This window comes from Etheostoma spectabile, chromosome 2 (genome assembly GCF_008692095.1).
Source record: "Etheostoma spectabile isolate EspeVRDwgs_2016 chromosome 2, UIUC_Espe_1.0, whole genome shotgun sequence".
Classification (NCBI taxonomy): Eukaryota; Metazoa; Chordata; class Actinopteri; order Perciformes; family Percidae; genus Etheostoma; species Etheostoma spectabile.
In genome coordinates, this window is record NC_045734.1 from 18,356,034 (window position 1) to 18,378,135 (window position 22,102).

Below are 22,102 nucleotides of genomic sequence, written 5' to 3' on the forward strand. Positions count from 1 at the left end.
TTTTTTTTTTTTTTTTGCACACAAAATAATTTTCTGGGTGCCTTTTTATTTTTAAAAGATTACATGTTTGGGGGGAAAAAAGAGGAGAGAAAATCACGTATGCATATTTGCTCTCTGCACAAATTTCTTTACCCTTGCCCTAGCCACCACCCCCAGTCACCTTATGTTGGGTCACTATTTTCTGGTTTCTAGTACTTTTTTTTTCTTTTTAACTAAATACTGTGGCTCCACCCCTCCTGAATACTTAACAGGCTGTATCGGTCACTGCTGCACAGTTTTCAAACAATGTCCCACTGTCACTTGTTCAAAGTACAAAACCACAAATGATTGCCGGCCAGTTTTGTGCTGTATGCTACTGGCAGACCTTTGGGCTTGGCTTTACAATGCTTCCACTATTCCTTCAAGTATGAGCCTCTGGCCTCCCCCTTCCCTCTATACCCCTCTGCTTGATCTCACACTGCACTGCTGTCACTGCTCTGCTGCCTGTGACTTGTTTTATAACATCACGCTACTGTAATCTTCCTTCCCGCTTCCTTTCACACAGGCTTCCCCGCACTAGCGCATCCTCACCGCCGCGATCTCTCAGCATACCCTAGGACCTACTGTGACATCGTCAAACCTCATGTTGCCGTCGTCACCCCACCGAGGTTGACCTGTGCGGACCTCCCACCCAGGAACCTCGGGCAGCAGGCGCTGAGCCCCCAGCTCCGCCGGCTGGAGCAACACCAGAGACAGCTGCTGGAGCTGCAGCAACGCAGGGAGCAACAGAGCAGGCCGCTGGAGGAGGCGGAGCAGGAGAGGAAGAGGAGGGAGGAAGAGGAGCAGAGGAAGAAGAAAGAGGAAGCTGAAGAAGAAATAAAGAGGAATGAAGTAGAGCTGGAAATGAGACTGCGGGAGCAGGCAGAGGTGACGAAGAAGGAAGAGGAGCTCAAGCAGAGGAGGGAGCTTGAACTTCAGCTTCAGCAGCAACAACAGGAACTGAAGGAGAGACAGCAGATCATGCAGTGGCAACAAGAGCTGCAACAGTCTAATAAAGAACAGACAGTGCTACTGTCCCCTTCCTCTGGCCTCTGCACCATCTATGAAGCTCTGGAGAATAGTGACGAAGATGAAGGTGAAGAAGAGGGAATAAAGGAGCTCAACCCCAATGAAGAGATGGCCGACTGTGAAAGGGTGACATCAGATAAAGACAAATGTCGAGACTCTTCACTGTCCACTGAGAGCTCTCCTCCTCTCCCAGACTCCCCTCTGTCATCCAGCAACCCCTCCCAGGATGGAGATAGCTCCTCCCCTTGCCCTCCTGAGTCTCCAGAGCGACCGCCACCCCTGGACCTGGACTGGGGGAAGAAAGTGGACATAGTCCAGCAGCTGATCAATCAGACCTTGCTGCTCAACAGAGATGGCTGCTCGTCCCTGCTGCTGCTGCCGGGGGGTGCAGGTGGCACACTGAGCCCCTTGGAGAGCAGCCTGTGGCCCAGCCTGCTGCCTCCACTCACGCCTCCGTCTGCCACCGTCACCTCTGTTAGCAGCTTCTCTCCAGAGGCCACTGGGAGCTCCCCACAGGGAGAGTGGACCGTGGTAGAGCTGGAGACGCATCATTGAGGGATGCAAGTGTGTGATTTCACTCGCACACTTCAAGTACAACATCTGCAGTACTGTTAAACAACACTCATACAGGGAAGATGACACGAGTGCTGTCTATTTATGCACACTATCATATGGGAGTGCAAGACTGGAACAGGCACACAACAGATAAGGTGATACACACATGTATACAGAGCAGCCCACATTTACTCGGTTCCTATAAACATGATAAATTCATATTTACTTCAGTCAAAAAATAGAAGAAATTCTTTGACATTGAGATGTATCCCAATGTTTCTAAAGCAGGGGTTCTCAAACTCTTTAATATTGTACCCCCTTTGAATTGTGTTTTTAAGCCAAGTACCCCCAAACTAGCGCCAAATATTTTTAACATCTATATAAAGAGGAACAATACAGTGTTTAAAGTGATAGATTTACTAAACAACTGAAGGAAATATGCTTGACTGACTTTTAAATGAGCATTTTGCAGAAAGATCACATACGCCTGCAGAACTCCAAAACACTGGTCTATAGGGTTGTTTTAATTCCCAAGTATTTCAGAAGGTGAACCTGAGAGAAATAGAGTAAAGTCCATGATAGAATCCAAATTATGCACAATAAGCTCTGTAACTAAACTGCCCAGCCCTGGAAGTAGACCTGTAAACGTGTGGTAATCTAGATCGGGGGTTCCCAACCAACACAGGGTCACAAGATTTTAAAAAAACAAAACATTTCTGCTACACAATATTACATTTTGAAGCTTTTAGCTAATCTTTGCTTCTTTTTTTCTTTTAAATTAGTGAAGTATTTTAAACTAATAAATAAATGTCTAAAGGTCCCATGACATGGTGCTTTTTGGATGGTTTTATATAGACCTTAGTGGTCCCCTAATACCATATCTGAAGTCTCGTTACCAAAATTCAGCCTTGGTGCAGAATTACAGCCACTAGAGCCAGTCCATCAATGAGCTTTCCTTAGGATGTGCCATTTCTGAGTCTGTAGCTTTTGAGAGGGGGTGTGGCCTTGATTAACTGCCACTTTTCTCGTTTGAAAGCCATGATGTCTCGCTCTCATGGGTGGGCCAAATTCTCTGGGAGGGCAAAGTGGACAAAGGGGAGGTAACCTTGCCCCTTATGACCTCATGAGGGGCAAGATTCCAGATTGGCCCATCTGAGCTTTAATTTTCTCAAAAGCAGAGCAGGATACCCAGGGCTCGGTTTACACGTATCACTATTTTTAACCACTAGGGCACCATAGGCAGGGTGGGGGAACACAGATTAATGTTCTCTGGTCACAACCTGTAGACCGATGCAACGTGTGACCAAGCTTTGCTTTAAGGGATCATGAGGATAAAAGGCTGGGAACCACTGCTAAAGATACTTCTGAGAGGCAGGGTTGTCTAATTGTTCTGTTGAAAACAAGCACATACAATGCCATTGCTTGGTGCATATTATTTACCAACACAAAGATCTAAATGCTGTTTTTTTTTTTTTAAGCCTTTTCTACACTTTTAAGATTAAAATTCTCTGTATGCAGCCTCAACGCAGTAAAGACATACAAAATGAGTCTGTACTGAGGGCAGGAAAGTCCCTGGTGCTTCCAGAGAAGAAACTGCATCTCATCTCGAGTAGAAGAACACACACATGACAGCACACTGAAACTCAGCACCTCTCTCACCGCACACTCCATATCCTTCATCACTGCAGACACATTAACACTGTGTATAATACATTTTAATCCCTAAAACACCTGAAACCATGTGATTACTGACAGAATCCCATGATGCATCATTGCTACTGATTGACATGGTTGGACCTGGACACTTCATAATACCAAATCTCTGTGCCATGGGTTGCCGAACAAACACACACACACACACACACACACTCTGACGGTGCCAATCGATTTGGTTGTTTTACTTTGTTCCTCCCCAGTGCTTTTAATTGAAACCATAAGTGTTCATACATGTTGACACTCTTTCTTATCACATTATTTTAAAATTGAGACTACACTGGAGATGTCTTGCTACTGAATAGTGATAAAACACTGATTACCAGGTGTCTGAGATTTTGCACTTATTCAAATTCAGTCTTGTAATTTGTATCAGGATAAACATGTTGATAATAGAGGCTTGGACACTGGCTGGAAAAGTGAAGTTCAACTTACTATAATTTATTTGCAAAATGAGCTCAAAGAAATGTTTTGATTATAGCTAAAGAGGATCATCATATTTCACTACATGTCTCAGTCTGAGCTTACAGTTCTTTACCCATGGTCAGTACGGCGTGTAAGCATTTCCATTTGAAACACAGTCGGTCACTAATGAAGTTTCAGTTATATTCGTAGTTTTGAAGACTTGTTTTAGCAGGAAATGCCTTTTATGATCACTGTTCTGGAGCCACATATTAAATTCTTCCATTTGTCTTCCTTTAGGTTTTTATGCCTCTGTTTTAGATGGAGGTATTTCAGTCAGGCTACAGGCGGATGTTAGCTGGTTATTATACGAGGACTACCACGCTGGTGTGGTGGATAGATTTGACATTAGACCGGTACTGCTGTGAAGGTTAGGTGTCACTTTATTGTGAGACACAAGAGGTTATTAAAAGTGAGGATTCAATAACAGGTTTTTCTGGGTATTCACTGTTCATTGTTGTTGAAACTGTGATGAGCTATGGTATGGAAGTGTGTGATTTAAATCTACGTAGCTGTGCTGTATATTGATGTCAGTCAGTGTTTAAGACGGCCACTGAGCCTCACTGTAATGTCACAGGCTAAACAATGTTGACATTTTTAGGACACATTCAGAAGTTTTCTGACAGAACAGGACATAAACGCTATCCAAAAACTTTATTTCCACTAATGTCCATTTGAATCTCTTTATTGTATTCAGTCAGTTTTTGGCTTGCTGCCCTGCTCTCTGGTGTCAAAAAACATAAAGGCTGATTTTTGTTTTAATAACTGAATATAAAGAAATGAGCCAGGTAGGACTCTGCATCAGTGCTTTCACCTTAATTGACTCTTAGGCAGATTCTTGCCCTTTACCACTGTGGATTCCGTCCAGCAAGAGAAATTTCCATTACCATAACCCACTAATGTGTCCTCTTTATTAAAGCCTATGTGTAACAACTGATTACGCGTATGTATGTCTGCTTTCCGTCCTCCAGGTAGGACACATTATGTTCATTGCATTTTTGACAAAGCTGGACTTTTTTTAAATGTGCTTTGTTAAACATGTCTGTGTAGTGTTTTTGTAAGCATTTGTGTATATTGTTTTAAAAGACTAGTCACTGTAATGAAGGGAAACTCCACTTTACTTTTGTACGTTGAGATTTAGAAGTGTAGTAGCCCTATTAGAGTCATAAAGTATATAGATTTTTATTGAATAGAGAATGAAGGATGTTGGTTGTAAATGGTGGATTTTATTTGTTGTAAGTAAATTTCTTTCTTCTTCCTTTATGTCCAGTCAACAGAAATGCTGAGCTGCATGATTACAAGGTCAAACTGAACACATTAGGCTGAAGTAGGAGTGTGTTACTTAGTGGCTCAGAGTTATTAAATCTCACATTTGAGATATTAATTTATTGATAATGAAGTGAGGCATTTGAGTACTAACTTAAATGGCTTGAGGAACTTGTTGAAATGAAGCAAAAGGGCACACCTGGCAGCTTGTTTTAAAATGTAAAATTGTCCTTGTTTATTCTGGGCTTTCTGAAAAACGGAGCTCTGTGATTGTGTGTAATTATTTCAATGAAACGTTTCATGTAAATAAAATGTTTTTTAAATAACACTTCTGGAATTCTTTACAACACAACAAAAGGTTATTAAAAATGTGTAAAACTTAATATTTACAATCTCTTATAAAATCTTTTAAACAACACACTGAACATAATAAAGTGACAAAGTAGTGTGCAGCAAACATCCGAATTAGACTTAGCACAATATACAGCATAAAACCATATAAATATATTTTACTTAACTTGACTATTGAACTTTGTTTTTGAAACCAACACTGGTCACAGTGTATTATGAAAACTGAAGCCTCTATCTTTAAATGTTGAAAAACCCAACAGGTCATGAATGCATCAAGTCATTTAGGTTTAAGTATCACATATTTTCCAGTTATGTGATGCGCTGGGATTTCAGCTCGGGCGTTTCTGCTCAGTCATCCAGACATGTTCCACCTCATAACCTCCCAGGAACTCAACGACACATTTTGCTTAATAACTATCTTAAGGATGTATCTACAGCGTCCCGTGTCATCTAAATTGGTGCAGTCTCCTTTCACAAGCTGTTTATCCCTCTACCAACCATGAGAGGTTTGCTCCTCGATGCAGCGGGCCAGGGTTCGACTCTGACCTGCAGCCCTTTGCTGCGTGTCATTCTCCCTCTTTCATATCTTCAGTTGTACTGACAAAATAAAGGCTGAAAATGCCCAAACAATATCAAAAATAATGGTGGTCTATCCCAGAGACAAATGTCACGTGTGCCTACACACACCATTGATATCGTCACTCTGTTGTCTTGTGAGGCAGCAGCAGCTGCTGCAGGTAGTCTGTAGCGCTGCAGCTAGACGGCTCCTCGCTGCCCAGAAACAACAGCCTGTGGTAGTCGGCCTGAGGAACCTCGCATGTGATCCTGAAACAAACGGGAACACATACAAATGTACTTGAATCAGGCAACCTAAGAAAACTGTGCAAAGTTTTTGAGATCTGACTATTTCATGTGAGGAATGTTCTTCTTTGGCTAGATCTGTCACTTATCTTTTTCATTGTTTACATTTTACTCCCCGAGAGGGTGCTGGGTGATTACAAAACGCTCTTAAAAGCAGCTAGAGAGCAACAAATGAAGACATGTAAATCAGCATACCAGCCATAGATGTCCTCTGTGAGGGGGGTCACCTGCACCCACTGACCGATGGACCACATCCTTACCACGTTAGAGGCATCTTGGTTATCCCCGCTAACCTCTGCGTGTGCATTAGGAATGTCCTCGTAGCACAGGAAGTAACTGATTGGGACGGTGGTAAGAAAAGATTAATAACAGGGATGTATATTGGAAGTAGGAGGGGTGTGCCATATGTTAGTATCAATCAGAGGAAAAAGTCTATCAAAAATGTAGAAACGGAGAAAGTAAAAACAAAAAACAATTAAGAGGGTGGAGATTTCATTCAGACTCACTACACTGTGTCGCCGACTATTTCTGCCTCGCTCTCTTCCTCTGTCTGCTGCTCGTCTCGGAGTCTCTCCACGTTCCAGCGCATGCGTTTGTACAGGCCCGTGTCGACACGGGCCAGGTACGGCGTGGGCGTACAGTAGCGAAACGTGGTCACCCTCAGTGGACCAAGCTGGCTCTGACCGATGCAGAAGTGAGACACACTTTGGTACAAACGGGAGATTGGGGGAAAGTTAGATGGTGAGAGGGTATGAAAATGGGTTGGTCCCTGCGGTGAAATCCAATGTTCTAAAGATAAAAGTCGTCCCGCCTGGATCAACTGTTTCCATAGCGTACTGCCACATGTTCAGTATAAAGTGCAGCATGGGTTTCCTCTTCTACAACCTTCCCTGATCAATGCAAGGTGTTACTGTAACCCTAGTAGGGACTGGAACTGGTAAACACAACTATGCTGTGAGGTAGCTAGAGAACACTGAGGAAGATATACATGGAAGAGACAGGTACGTGGCAATAAGCTATAACGACGAAGCAGATCCTACACGAAAAGAGCAATAGTTTTGATCGTTGGAATATTTAAGCATACAGGGTTTTTATGTATTTCATCTATTCTAAGTGTCTTCGACTGATGGCTCAGTTTGAGGTAACTCAATCCCACATTTAGAATAGATTGTAATGTGTTGATCTATTGGAAGTGTCTTACATATAAGGAGTAGTTTGAAGGCAACACTATACCACAGAAATAGACAGACTGAAATGTGTGAGGACAAGAAGAATATAAAAAAGCAGTTATTCTGATGTTCACTAGTCACTCTAGTGCACAGACACTTACGCATGTGTGTACAACAGGTGGCTCTCTTTGTCATGAAAGTTTGTTCGCTGTTTGAATAAATGCTGTAATTAAAATGACTCGTCATCTGTTGAAGTCTCCGCTGTCATTTTCGCTTTTCACTCCAATAACAAGTTTGATATTGTTCAGGATGGGGTGGTAGTAGCTCAGTCCCTAGGGAAATGGATTGTGAACCGGAGGGTCGCTGGTTCAAGTCCCCGTACGGACCAAAGTATGGTGGTGGACTGGTAGCTGGAGAGGTGCCAGTTCACCTCCTGGGCACTGCCAAGGTGCTCTTGAGCAAGGCACCAAACCCCCAACTGCTCGGGGCGCCTTTCCACGGGCTGTCCCCTCACTCTGACATCTCTCCATTAGTGCATGTTAAGGTACTCAGCGTGTGTGTAATTCAGGCCTGTGTATAATAACAACAGAGTGAAAGTGTAGTTTCCCCTTGTGGGATTAATAAAGTATAATAAAAAAAAAAGAAGAAAGAAATGTATTCAGGGGAAAGGTTGACAGTTTTTGAGACATTAGGAAAAGTGGATAATTTACACAAAACAAAATCTTGCCTGAGTTAATTAATCGTTCAAATGTGGGATCATTAAATGCATATACCGTAAGTATGTCTTACTAACCCACGAGGCCTTTTTGTTCTTTCGTGTTGTATTTGTGCTACTGCCACATGTTAAAATGAGTAAACATGTATTGTATTGGTAGAAATGTGTGTTGTTCCTGTGTGTGTGTGTCTACCTGTTAGGCTTGGTCTCGTCCAAACAGAGGGCATTGTAGCTGGCGTAGGTCAACACCAGCTGCTCCAACCTGTCACACAGCTGCTGAGAGAAGTCCAACAGCTGCACGCGCTACACACACACACACACACACAAACACACACAGTGAAGTAAAACTCAACTTGTAGCTAATGCGAATGTTTTTAAACTGTGCACAGTCTCATTCAGCAACAAATAGTTAGCCCCCCATCTTGTATTAGTTTTTATATGATCGTGAAACACTCATTCGCCATCCTTGTAATACTAAGCTGCTTACAGAGTTGCTGAATTACTCACTCCGATCTGAAATAAACATAAAACAACGTGAGGCATATTGTCTGTAGGTAGCTGGTGTGTTAAATGGTGTCTAGCCAAGCAGTTTTGGTTTTATGACATGATTTTTAGATAACTTCAACAGGAACATCTCTTTCCAGAAAAAAAAGCCCATTACTCTGCTTAATGCTTTACTCTTTAATGCACATGTCTCACTGCTTTTTTTTCAGTACAAAGTAGTTCCAGTGCTAGTTTCAAAACCGAATGAACCCAAAACGATCACAGCTGGTGAAAAAACGTCTTTTAACGAGTGGATGTATCAGCCCTTTAAAACACATACCCTTGCATAGATGTCAAAAGGCAGAGGGGTGTGCTGAGACACGGTGCTCGTGGATTCCAGGTGGTTAAAGAAAGGCTGACAGGTGTACAGGAAACTTGGCACTGCAGCAGCAAGAGCCTCTCTCTCTAGATGACCCTGTCTACAAAAACGCAAAAAGAATCCTAAAATAGCAGATGTACCCTGGTGACATTAGTGCATTATGACTAGCCAGTAGGGGTGTGCAAAAAAATTCAATTCACATTCATGAGTCGATTCAAGCTCCACCGATTCAAAATCGATTCATAGAATTCCAAAAATCGATTCATACGCATATTGTTTTCGTTTTGTAATGGCTTGTATAATATCACATGGGAAAAGTAACTACATTTACATACTGTGAATAGTTTTTGTAATTAAAAATGATGACCCATGCCTTTGGTGTGGGAGATCTGGGATCAATTCCCACTGCAATACATTAACCAATGTGTCCCTGAGCAAGACACATAGCCCCTAGTTGCTCCATAGGCATGCAACCTCTGATATATATATATGTATATGTGTGTATATATATATATATATATATATATATATCTATAATATATATATATAACAAATTATAATATAATGTAGCAATATAAGTTGCTTTGAATAAAAGCATCAGCTAAATGACATGTAATGTAATGAATCGAATCTTGAGCCTAAAAATCAATCGAATTTGTGACATTTTCTGAATGGTGCACCCTTACTAGCCAGGACCCTACCCATCGACAAGACAGTCGTGTAAGTAATCTGCTTTGCTCATGAGGAACTGGAGCTGCAGCTCAGTGGACTGGAGGTTTCTCTCCATCCATCTTGTCTCCTGACAGTTGCAGGCCTCACAGTCACAGCTGCAGCCCGTATGGTCACCACAGGGCGGAGCCAGAGTAACGACAGCCAACGACAGTGACTCCTCCGTCTCTGAAGCCCCAATGGATTTGAAAAAAAAGGAAAAGGGTTTTATATAGCTAGGGTATAGGGTCTATAGACTATTACTATACCCCCCCCCCCCCCCCGCACCCTTCCCCACACACACACACACACAAAAATACAAATAACTATCAAATAAATTTAAAGCAGTGGTTATGTATGGTGTTTAACAAAAACAACAGCATGTGAGTAGTTCAACTGAGTAATATAAGTTTTAAAAAAAGGACACATCCATCTTTTCAAAGCATGCTGGGAATAGCATTAATATTTGACCTCCTTGTCCAGTGTTCAGACTCTCCATGCTGTCGGAGTCCCTCTCACCGCTCACGTCCTCCTTCGGGCCCCCAAACGCATGTCGTTCCGGTGAGTTTGGCTGCACCTCAACCACCTCAAAGTCTGTCATGTTTTATGTTGTAGATACGTTGGTATTTCTTTGGAATTTCTTTGGAAACCGGGAAACACTTATTTTAGAGTCGTCATACGCACAATGACCCGTCAATTCTGCCACCTTCTTCTCATCTAAAATGACTGGACTCAAGAAGGGTGTAAAAACCCATTTATAAACCAGCGAGCTAGCTAACTATCGCGATGCTAGCAATATACGCAAGTTTTAGCAAAGTCACGTTTATGTTAATAACCTGACACAACGACTGTATACCAGTCGGCTAATTGGGGTTTTGACCTAACCAATCCTCAAGATTATTAAACGTTTACGTTGTAGTTTGATGATTTTAATAGCAGATGAGCTAACATGGACTTATCTGGCGATGATTCTAACTTGCTGTTACCTTCTTTTCACCGTCGCCTGTCACCGCTCTTTCTCGTTGATCTTGCTTCGGATTAGTTAATGGTCTCAGCAATAATTATTAAACATAATTCAAATATTTATTGTCATTGTTTGCTTTTGTTGGGGGTCTACAATACAAAAAGATTAACATAGATATTTTAAATAAAAGTGCGTTTATTTTTCAACGTTTTTTATGTGAGCGCTGAACCGATTATGCTAGCTAGCTTCGTTAATCGTTAAAACAAGAAGGACGCTGAAGTTGGTTTCCGATTCGGAAGTTAAGGGGAAATTTACGGAAACTTAAAGCTGACTTCCGATTCCCAGCGTCCGATTCAGCTGCATTCAGTAAACACACTTTACATTGCTGGGTGACCGATCCTCAGTTTTTTGAACCTCTTACTGTATTGAATATATGTAATGAAAACCTTATTGTCTTTAGAAGAAAGCAATAAAGTCAATAGTGTGTATTGTTTGTCTTTCAGTCTTGCATGCCTGACATAATGATAGCATGTGAATGTAAAATCATACTAAAGTAATGAGGAAAAAGACCAAAAATTATCATTTTAACATAGCCATTGTAGACCTTTAAATATATATGTGTATTAAATAACATGTTAACATGTATAACAAATAGCCTATTACTTTTTAATAATATCATATAAAATATGAGGTGAATCCTGGAGCAGCAGAATCAGATTTATTGCCAAAGTAAGCGTTCATCCACATGGAATTTGCCCTGGTGTGTTAGCTGCATACAATAAACTTATGAAAATGTAATAAACAACAGAGCAAAGTATTAAAGAACATACATATATCATAGAAATACTACAATAGAAAATATGGAAAATACACTATAACAAATATGTACAATATATCTGACTGTTCTATAACTGTACGTTTTTGTGTAGGGTGTGCGGAATATTAATCTGGATGTGCAAAAGTTCAAAGTAATATGCACAATGGTTAGGGATAATAGTCCAGGATGTGTTAGTGTAATGTGTATTGACATTGGTTGGGGGGTTAAGAGTCTGCCAGTCTGTCAGTGGGGGTCCCTGGCCTTGTTAATGAGTCCCACAGCAGTCGAAAAGAACTGCATTGGGTTTACTCTCTGTTTCTGTGTCCTCCCTATCTTTCTGCCAACTAATTTTCATCATGCAAATCAGTTATGCAAAACGCAGTGTGTCCAGTTCATCTTCTCAATCAAATCTTCAAAAGACATCCACTCACGCAACCATAACATCACCTAACTTCATTATGAGCTTTTTACGCTGTCGTTCCACCTCTCTTTCTATATTCTCTCTCTCTCACACCAACACACACATTATTACTGTTTCTGTTAAATGAGATCAACTTCAGTCGTGAGAATTTGTTTTTAACAAAAATATGCTGTGTATTTTTTATAGCAAACTTTAGACTGGAAACTTGGACAAGAGTCAGATATAACAGGCAATTTCAGTTTTCTCTGTGTTTTGTACTTGAATTATTTTCAGAATATTACTTCCTTTTGACAGTGGCTAAAAAAAATCTACTATACCTGCTACACATCTGGACATTGTCATTGTGAGCATGGCATGCTTATGTTAGCGTTTAGTGTGAAGCACAGCTGTAACTAAGTATAAGTACAGCCTCAGAGCTGCTAGTGAGGCTGTAAAATAATTCTGGATTACACTGCATTTATCAGATGGCTGTAATTGCAAATTAAGATTGTGCATACAACTTGATTTGTTTGTAAATTAATATACTTTGCTATAGATAAGACAACACAACACTATGTTAAACAGTTCAAATTAGCTCCATCCCATATTAAAATGCTGATTACCTGTTAATACACTAATAATAATAATCGAACAATATAATATTCAATTACAATTTGTCTCTAAACTGATTTTTTCTACATAGTGAGGACTATTTTGGTAATTAAAGTAGATTTTGACGATCACTTATGTACTTTTACTTTTAAAGTTTTGAATTGAGGCTTTTTACTTGTAATTTACTATTGTTTTTACACACTGGTATTATTATTATTATCAGCATTATTATCATTATTATTATTATTATTATTATTATTATTATTGTTATGTTTATTATTATTATGTTTATTATAAGGATGTGAGTTCTTCCTCCACCCTTGAATGGATCACTGTTGTCCTCATTAAGTGTCTGACTAATCATGTTTAACAGTTGGTTCGTTAGTTAGCTACAGTTGACAAGTCATTGCTCATTGCTAAATGTGTACGTATTTTTTATAGTATGTTTCTTCATAAAATTTATTTTAAAAAGTTCAAATACTGTTACGTATTTATTTTAAATATGGTATGTGGTGAGTACATTGTCCCATTCTTGTTTTGTAATAATTAATGTTACAAAAAAAAGTTACGACAGTTAACGAAGGTCACATGACACATCCGGGCGCGCCCCCGTCGCCCAGCCCTGGACCAATGAACCGCAATAAACGCCCGGGCTGCAATGCTCGAGCGTCGGGAGCGCGCAACAGGGTCTATCGTACAAGTGGTATGTGCTTCCTCCCGTCAGTTACTCACTGTTTGAATGCGGTGATGTGTTGTCTTCACTCATCCCATGTGCTGCAACGAAGAACCATTTTTTAAATGTTCGTTTTTTTACTTCACCTGGCGGGATATTTAACGGACAGATTAGCTTTCTTTGTCCCTCGTTTTGACTGTATGAGTGGCTCGTGAAGGACTGACAGGCGTCTTTTTGTGTAGCATGTGATAGAGACAAGGGACTGAGGCGTGTTTGTGTTTCACGGATGCTACCGGGAAAAGAAGTGGCTTTCTTTCATTTTATGTTCCCTGTGGATGTGACTTTATCTCCGTCTGGGTTCAGCAGGACATGACGGAGGAGCGCCGCCGGTGGATTTTATGGGGCTCTTGCTAGCTGTTGAATGGCAAGATGAACAATGACTGTTGAGCCTAATAGTTTTGTTTGGATGTTGTTATGCGAATGCCTTGCTTTTAAACGCGCAGACAGTAAACGCATTTTAATTTTTGTGAAGTGAGAGCTAACGTTGGTGAAACTGAACACAGCACGGGGAGGATCAATTCAGGCGCGGCCGGGCTGGCAAACAATGCGGATTACCTCTTGACTGTTTTGCCTTTGTGTCACACAGACCGTATACAGTTTGAGACAACACTCGCAGGAAGAATACCCGGTCCTTTTTAAATTGTAATTTTAATTTACTGTCTTGGAAAAGAGACAACTACAAACTGGCTGACAACAGAGCAACAGGGACAACGATGGCGAACGACTCTATCCAAGTAAGTTGATGAAGTTGGATGCCCTGCAACCTGCTCGCATGGTCTATTTGTATTGACCTGCAACCTTTCTTTCTTGAACATGATCTTCATGTGGTCTTCAGACTCTTCCTCCTTATGTCGAACACCACTCCACCCAAAATTAATACTTTAAACCAGTGGTTCCCCCACTCCCAGTGTGTTTTGGGTGCCTTGTGTCACCTTAAAATGAAGCAACTCCTGGAGACCACCCCCCCATAGCATAGCCTGTCTTGTGATCAATTCAACTAATCTGAAAGATTAGTAAAGGCTGAAGAGGTAAAAGCATGAAATAGAGAAATATCCAGGAAAAAAAGAAACAATTCCTGTAACGGTAATGTTTCTTCCTCCCTCAATCGTCATCATCAAACCCCAAGCTGGGAACCACTCCACAAAATGGATCAAATACAAATCAATTAGAGAACAGTGTATATTCAAATGTATCTTGTACAATATACTGTAGTGTTGCATTACTCTGTAGTGGTTAAGTAACCTCTGGGGGGAGATTCAAACAACTTGGGAAAAGCACCATCATGTGATGCATTAACAGAGCTAATGCATTTAAAGCGGGTGCGTGACACATCCCTATATGCTGGGGAGCTCCCTGGAGGGAGGATCTTTGGTGGCCCTGGGACCCCACTGTGATGAACCACCAACCACTCAGTTGAATTGGAAATGGATAGTTTGTCATTTGTAAATAATGTATGATGGGACACTTTCTGGTTTTGGAGAGGGCTCGTGCAGAGAGCTCCAGCAGTGTTGAGTCATCTTGGTGGTGTTCTGTGGATTGTACTGCATGTGCCATGATGTAGGTCTATCTAACTCGAGCTATGTGCCTTTTCAAATGTTTAGTGTGGAGATACAGAGAGTAAAGGCAAACAAAATAGGGGTGTTTTGCTAAGAACAACGTAGACACACACACACACACACACACAACACCATTCCCAACTTTCATTAGGCATTACTTGTTCATGAGAGCATTAGTGCGCAGGAAGGCTGCTTGCTTTGCATTTTGCTGGTAATAGTTATGTGACAAGGTAAAACACCCACTATTTCCTGATATAGCATCTAGGTAAGAGGTTATCTGATCTTTGCTTTGCTCTTAAGAGTCACAAAGCTTAAAGTGACACTATCATGTAAAAAAATCTCCATTTTTTGTTGTTGAAATTCTTAGGACAGAGAGCGTAAAGAGGCAGATGAGCGTTATGAAAGTCATACGACTGGACTTAGTGAGCCATTGTTCCAGTAGAGCTTGACACACTGTGACATTTGAGTCTAAGTGTCGTGTATCACTGGACCTGCAAGTGTGGAGTTTAGAAATGCAGGTTTGTTCTGCAATCACACATTCTTGTTTGTAATTTAGGATCAGGTTAGTCAATTGTGAAGGAAGGCATAAAAACATTAGACAAGTTAGTAATAATATACAATATATTTAGAAGTAGCCAAGTGAGAGACAGGTGAATGTGAAAATGCAAAAGTGGGATGATATGGGAACCAGTTTTAAGCTGACCAAGAACATGCAGGTTAAAAAGGGCTGTGAGCAGTGGCCAAAGATTTCACAATTAGTCAGTCTCTCTCTCTCTCTCTCTCTCTCTCTCTCTCTCTCTCTCTCTCTCTCTCTCTCTCTCTCTCTCTCTCTCTCTCTCTTGTCATAAAATGCTGACTAAGCACTTAATAGTCCTTGTTTGCGCTCTTTTCTTCCATCAACCATTTCACTCATATTTGGCATTTTCCTCCATTTCATTGTATATAACACTGATTTCTTATTATATCATAGTTTATTATGTTTTGATACAGGCACATGTGAAAGTTTATGTTCTCATGGGAGGGGCTTGTCTGGTGACAACTTGTAGGGGTGGGAATCACCAGAGGCCTCATGATACAATATCATCTCGATACTTATGTCACAATACGATGTTATTGCAATTTTTATTTATTTTTAAAGATTATTTTTTTGGGCAATTTTCAGCCTTTATTTTTCACAGGACAGATGAAGACATGAAAGGAGGTGGGGGATGACACGCAGCAAAGGGCCACAGGTCAGAGTCGACCTCTGTATATGGTCGCCCACTCTACCAACTGAGCTATCTGGGTGCCCATATTATTGCAATTTTAACATATTGCAATATTCTGCAATATATTGCAATTACCTTTGACCTGTTTTACCAATTTGAAATGATGTCGCCAAAAGGAAACTTTGTCAACATCTGTTTTATCTAAAAGATACATTTCTCTGTTGTTTCATCTCACTTCAAATTTATTGCTGCAAAGTGGGTTTGTCCAGCAGACAAACTGCCCAACACATATAATAAAATAACGATACTAGGCGTCTGTGTATCGAAAAAAAAAATTGATACAGCATAGTATGGCCATATTTTCTGTGGCAATACTATGCTGTATCAATTTTTTTTTTCCACCCCTAGTAACTTCAAGGATGTTCTCAGCTTCACAGTCTGGTTTGCAATTCAACATCTTATAGCTGAAATAATCAATCACTTGTCAATATTTTGACAAGTGATACAAAAGAGAATAATCTACAGACTAACAAGTAATTTAATGAAATTGTTAGCCTAATAACATGTCTCCATCCACATGGACAGTGTCTCCACTGACTGTTCCTTTTATCGTTATGTTCTTCTCTTTAATTAGCTACAGGAAGTAATGAACTCCAGCACGTGTCAGTAGTAAAATGAGCCACAGTCTGTGTTTAATCAGCTTGTATCCTGCAAGTGTAGCATGTTATCTGACTGCTTTCAAAAAGCTTCATGCCGGGTTAGTTTGCCCGTCCACCAGGTATAATTATAGCTTTGGTACCTTAATGTCCCCGGTTAGACAGCTTAGTTATTAAACGGATGTAAAAGTTTCTTTTCACTTTGTCCGTGCCAGCTGATTTGTGATGTCTTTTCCCCCAAAACACGACAGAACTGCAATCATCAGCAGACAAACAGTAGGTGCTTGAAAGCAGTTCTGACTTTTTTTTTCATGTGCAATGCTGCTTCAGTTTGTTTTGGCCGACCCCTCATGAGTCTCACAGACAAAAGGTGGTCATAGAAGGAAAGATGGACAAAGCTCCAGGTCTCCCTTTGGTCTTTGATGTACAGCAGGAAATAAAACAAGAGAGGGTGGTTACTGTGTTGACAACACTGGAAACCAGTATTCCACCTTTTGTCCACATGACCTTTGCTGCTAGTCCAGAAACAAGAGAAAAGGAATTCGTCATCACGCCACCACACTTTTTTAGTGTTTTTTTTTTTTTAAAGCATAAGTTGTTTGGCAGCCAGAGACTATAGTAGGTACCTAGTGGTGCATTTTACCACAAGACTTAACTTTGGCGTGTACTTGGAACTGCCATAGTATCCATTCAGCGACATTTTGGGACTGAACCCGTAGAAAGGAGACTGCCCAATGGGACTGTAAGTAACGTGTTACTGGAGTTTGGCCATGCATTCTTAAGAGCACACTACCGATTTAGCATTGTACTTTTATAACACTGACTGAACTTTAATGGACAGACAAAAATTGATGCTGAGATATTGTCTTCTTTATTTCACACAATCTTCTCTTTTGTCAAAAACTGGTGCCTGCATTGCAAAAAAACAACTGACAGTTTGTGAGATTGTGTGTTATGCTAGTAGCAGCTGATTTAGCATTTTTTTCATTTCCATACTTTTAGTCTTCAGTCCCAGTTACTCAAGTGACATCAGTTGAGGTGGTTTATCAGATTTCATCCAGCTCCTTCTTGAGACACAGAAGGCTTAAAACCAAATTTACACAATACTTCCCAATGCCTGTAAACAGTTTTTGATGTGTAAAGAGTTCACCTTTAAGCTTCCATTATTGCAGATATGAAGCAGGCAGTGGAGATCTACACACTATCCCTAATTTGGTGCACCATTCATTTCCCCCCACAGGAAGACGATATTTAACAGCCCCAATAGTAGTCTGAACCCAGCTACGTCACGCTTCCAGATAAAAGTTAGAGGGGAGGCAAAAAATAGAAATGGGGGCTTGTTGCTGCTTCTTTTTTGACATGGATTGCACTTTGTATGTTCACTGGAAAAGCCCAGACAATTGAGACACACACTAGTGATTTCACAAAATGTACATGAGCACAAATACTCATGTTCACAAAGCACACACTCCCAACACACACAGATCTAACAGCTGCCACACACATACAGAGTCAGCCACTCCAGAGAATGCATAGGAGTACGTCCCATAAGCCTTCCCATGACGTAAGGAGACAGTTATGTGCACAAAGTCTTTTCTCAGCGCTGCCCTGTGGCCTTGTAGGCAGACAGAATTCACAACAATGCACCAAGGAACAGCAGAGCAACTGGAGACTTGGAGAAAAGGCTAATAATCTCATTCATTTTTATGTTAATAAAATCTCAGTTTAATGAAATAATGTAGTCTAACCGGACTCCTTATCATATGACACCATCTCTCCCATGAATAATGCTATATTTAGGCTTGTAACACATGAGCATAACCTCTTATTGGCTTGACTGACTGTGTGCTTTATGTTGTCTGACCCTCAAGGAAATTACAGCATTTATGTAACAGTTTCCATGTCTACAATGGATTATTGAAGCAACTGAACATATTTAGGAATCAAGGAGAAAACGATTTTTTGATTGATCACAACCAAAAAAAGCTCTCAACATACAGTAGCCAATGCTGTAGGAACAATCTATGTTGCATCTGAGTGTTGGATACAGTTGAGCTACTGTCTTCTGATGGACTCTTTTCACTGTCTCCATATGTTGTTCACATACAGAAGCCCCTCTGTGTCCCAGTCGGTCTGTGGCCATTTTCAGGCGCAGGGCATATGTATGTACTTGCTGAGGGACAACTTGGTGTCCATATCATGGATGTGTTTGTTTTAAGTTTGTCATTCCAACTTAAAAAATAAATAAATAAAGCTGAACTTAAATGTAGTTTATTCAGGACTGACATATAAAAAAAAAATATATATATATATATATATATATCTCTATCTCAACATAAAACAAAAAAACGCTTAAGTGTAGGGGGAAATGTAAGTGTTTCAAAGGAAATTCAAAAGTTATCTGGAGAACTACATTTCTTACTTTTTTATGAGATTAGATTTAAAAAGTAGTTATAATCTTGGTGGCAGATAATGTATCCAGTCATCTGCAAAAAGAACCACAAATGCCACTAAATGCTCCACTCCGATTGCTCCGCTATGTTCAAACGCTAGTCTCTAACTGTGTTGTTCTGCCGCTTGGTGCCCGGCAGGTAGTGTATACTGGGCTTTTCAGAGCTTTTCCTCTAAAAACAGCTGACTGCTGCTGTCAAAAAACAATGCTACAAGAGCAGTGAGAGTGAACCAAAACCGTAAAGTTGAGGGCTGGACAGTTAAACAATGAGCTGAAAGTTGCTATCGAGCTCCGTAAAGCCGTGGGGAGCTGCAGATTTAGGTTATAATTCTGTCGGTTTATAACTACCAGTGACCCTTTTAGAGCCACTTTAAGGTACTAATAAAAAATGGAAATATGAATTTGTACATTTCCATGACACTTGGGCAACTCCATCTGTCTAGGAGGACTGTAGGATGTGATCAAGAGGTCCTGAACAGCTTCTGAATTACCTTTTTGGTGGAGTTTTGCTACAAAACCTTTTTGCTTTTAAGGGTAAGTTTGTTGACGGTTTAAAGTTGGCTACACACTTTTAATCCTGTTGACTAGCTGTGTTCAAAAATCTTTCCCAGAAACTTATTTTTTCATTGGTGAAATACAGTTGTGCAGTCCATTATTGACTATAATGTCTTTCTTAAAGCATATCTACATTATGCCTACTGCTGTGGCTGGATCGTTGCTGCTTTGATGTGAGCAGTTCTGATGTGGGTATGGCTTTGCTTGGGCCCGACAGTGGATGGTTGAGGGAAGGGGAGGTCTAAAGGGCATTATGCTGATGATGAGGCTCTACAGCCGCAGCAGTACAATAGGTTGTATTGTCTGACACCAGCAGCCCAGATCACATTCAGTTCACTGCGAGTTCATTTTCCTTATCCTGGCTGGAGCATGTTGGTGACCACACCCTCATTAACCAACCTACCACCCTGCTGCCCACCCTCAGACTGGGTAGTAAAGCCCCATGTAGGCTTGCATGATTAATCGTTATACAATCGCAATCTCAATTCACCCTGTTCATGATTCAATTGTCAAATAACTTAATTTTTTTTTTTTTGTATTACTTTGATTCTCATTTAATAAGCCAAATGCTCTCACTTCTCATCATTGAAGCCTCTGTTTACAGGCTAGTGGTGATGCGCAATATGCTATAGGTGCCAAATAAAAGTATATGTTTGGTACTGCCAATTTTGTTTTGTTTTGTCATGGTTCATGTGTGCAATAAACATTACACTATGTGAGAAAAGAAATTGTGGCAGAGAATCATTCTGAGCCAAAAAAAATCAAGATTGATATTTTTCCCCAAATCATGCCAGCCTAGCCCCATGTATCAAGTGTGGTTACTGGCTAATGGTGTGTGGGTTGTTTTTTGTCGGTGGAGGCTGAGGGCGAACACCCTTGCGCACTACTGCAATCCCTTGTGTATTTAAACCGTGTTTGGGCTTCATAGTTGGCCCCAGCAGCTGTTCTAAGCTGATGTTTCTCTGCATGGATTTTGCCCGGTTTCCTTATCCCTCACATTTCGCCTTTCCTCTGTGCAAACATCCCATAATTCTCATGACCTTATCGCAAAGTATTCCTGCTTCAAGTGGACCCCTCCTTCTCTCTCCACACACACACACACACACACACACACACACACACACACACACACACACACACACAGAGGCCAGTTCACACGTTGCCATGACATCACCGATCACCCTTGGCCAGTGAACTCCACCAGCTTTCTCACCAAAGCTGGTGTTCTGTTCTTCCTATGTGGCAGAAAAGTTTACAGATGCTGTGTCTTCATGTCTGCGTCAGTACAAATTTGGGACCAGTCCTCCTTTTTTCATGTTTTAAGTCTGTGATGTTTTCATTATAACATGCAGTAAATCCTCACTTTCCCTCTCACATGGCTGGTCAACACCAGCAGCCTTGCATTCTGACACACCTTGACCCTTGACCTCTCCTCATTATGGCAGTGCCCAGGGCCACGTGTATCGATCTCAGCCCCATCGTTCAGCGCGGTCGTGCTGTTTAAACAGCCACTCGGCGCGGTGAACTATCTCTGGAGCTGCCGGAAGATTTTTGCATAAATTGACAGCTTAAAATGCATGTTGAGAATTGTAGAAAAAGTGATTTTTTTTAAAGTGTATTTACCGTGTTCCAATCTTCAACTAAAAAGTTAAACATACGGGATGAAGAATGTATTAAATGGATAGTTAATGTTCTGGTGAACCTCCCAGCAAAAAAACTAAAATAGTTTAGTCTGCCACAAAATAATGTGCATGTAAAACCCAACACTGAGCTGTCACATGCTTTCAGTTGTTGCATTTAAAGGTCAAAGATGTATTTTTAGTCAAAATATATTGACAGAGAGCATTACATTATAATCTCTTGGAGGGTTTTCACTAGGACAAGATATTTGAGGACATACAAGCTGATGCAATATTAGAGCTCTGGTGACAACATGCTTACTGGAGAAAAATCAGGAAACAGCATGATGCCCAATGATTTAGTATTCAGCATGTGTACATAGTTTATACATCTGTTTTTCATTGCTTCTGGTGTGGATGAAAAATATGTGGACTTTAACTGTCCTGCACAAAGTGTTGAGCACATCAACAGGTTTTTCCTTTTATAGCTTAAATGTACTTTTTAATTTTTGACCACCTGCCACCCCTTAAGTGTACAATGTTCTCATCATTTTGCGCACATGATGGTGATTCACGCATGGTGATTTCCCCCACAGCAGGGGGTCGGCTGGTAAACGGTTTGTGAACAAAGAATATCGGCCACCTTAATGGGATAAACTAGGCATGGTTCCCTAGAGCAGTCATTCTCAAAGTGGGGTCCGTGGCACTCTGCCAGACGGTCCGTAAAAGTTTCCAGATTAATTAATTTGAATTATGATTTTTTTTTTTTTTTTTTTTTACAAAGGCGTATTTCAATTTTTTTTTTTTTTTAATTTTAAATA

The 22,102-nt window shown here is 40.7% G+C and overlaps 3 protein-coding genes across 9 annotated transcripts in view; 2 read left to right on the plus strand and 1 right to left on the minus strand.

Annotated features, from left to right (window-relative positions):
- Nucleotides 1-9,977, plus strand: part of prr36a (proline rich 36a) — a 33,406-nt gene extending 23,429 nt beyond the window's left edge. For 3 of the 4 annotated variants that reach the window (XM_032543817.1, XM_032543805.1, XM_032543826.1), the window contains one exon: nucleotides 545-2,188. In XM_032543817.1, coding sequence (XP_032399708.1) covers nucleotides 545-1,602 — 1,058 coding nt within the window. In that variant the 3' untranslated portion in view covers nucleotides 1,603-2,188. Of the gene's footprint in view, nucleotides 1-544; nucleotides 2,189-9,965 lie in introns of those variants that run through there. The other variant, XR_004336314.1, reaches the window with a different exon arrangement.
- On the minus strand, nucleotides 5,559-10,957 carry c2h19orf67 (chromosome 2 C19orf67 homolog). 4 transcript variants are annotated; one of them, XR_004336315.1, is made up of 9 exons: nucleotides 10,694-10,945; nucleotides 10,181-10,346; nucleotides 9,703-9,898; nucleotides 8,963-9,101; nucleotides 8,333-8,442; nucleotides 6,762-6,959; nucleotides 6,451-6,591; nucleotides 6,038-6,219; nucleotides 5,559-5,898 (listed from the first exon to the last, which is right to left on the minus strand). XR_004336315.1 is itself a non-coding variant. In XM_032543852.1 (8 exons), exons 2-8 carry the CDS (start codon nucleotides 10,308-10,310, stop codon nucleotides 6,093-6,095), a joined length of 1,041 nt encoding a protein of 346 aa, XP_032399743.1. In that variant the 5' UTR covers nucleotides 10,311-10,349; nucleotides 10,696-10,957; the 3' UTR covers nucleotides 5,559-6,092. The 4 variants fall into 4 exon arrangements, 3 of the variants coding, with proteins under 3 accessions (XP_032399743.1, XP_032399750.1, XP_032399730.1); XM_032543852.1 differs by having other exon boundaries at nucleotides 5,559-6,219; nucleotides 10,181-10,349; nucleotides 10,696-10,957; XM_032543859.1 differs by having other exon boundaries at nucleotides 5,559-6,219; nucleotides 10,229-10,346.
- A 2,208-nt stretch (nucleotides 10,958-13,165) lies between these two features.
- The window catches only part of pkn1a (protein kinase N1a), a 48,498-nt gene continuing 39,561 nt past the window's right edge, over nucleotides 13,166-22,102 (plus strand). The window contains 1 exon segment of the mRNA XM_032541799.1: nucleotides 13,166-13,969. Coding sequence (XP_032397690.1) covers nucleotides 13,949-13,969 — 21 coding nt within the window. The 5' untranslated portion in view covers nucleotides 13,166-13,948.

What these genes read in the sequence shown, in the direction of transcription:
- c2h19orf67 (XM_032543852.1), bottom strand. Translation starts at nt 10,310, where the DNA reads ATGACAGACTTTGAGGTGGTTGAGGTGCAGCCAAACTCACCGGAACGA. An exon ending in TCTGAACACTGGACAAGGAG is followed by an intron (nt 9,899 to 10,180) that starts GTCAAATATTAA and finishes TTGGGGCTTCAG; the next exon opens with AGACGGAGGAGTCACTGTCG. An exon ending in CACGACTGTCTTGTCGATGG is followed by an intron (nt 9,102 to 9,702) that starts GTAGGGTCCTGG and finishes GCGTTTTTGTAG; the next exon opens with ACAGGGTCATCTAGAGAGAG.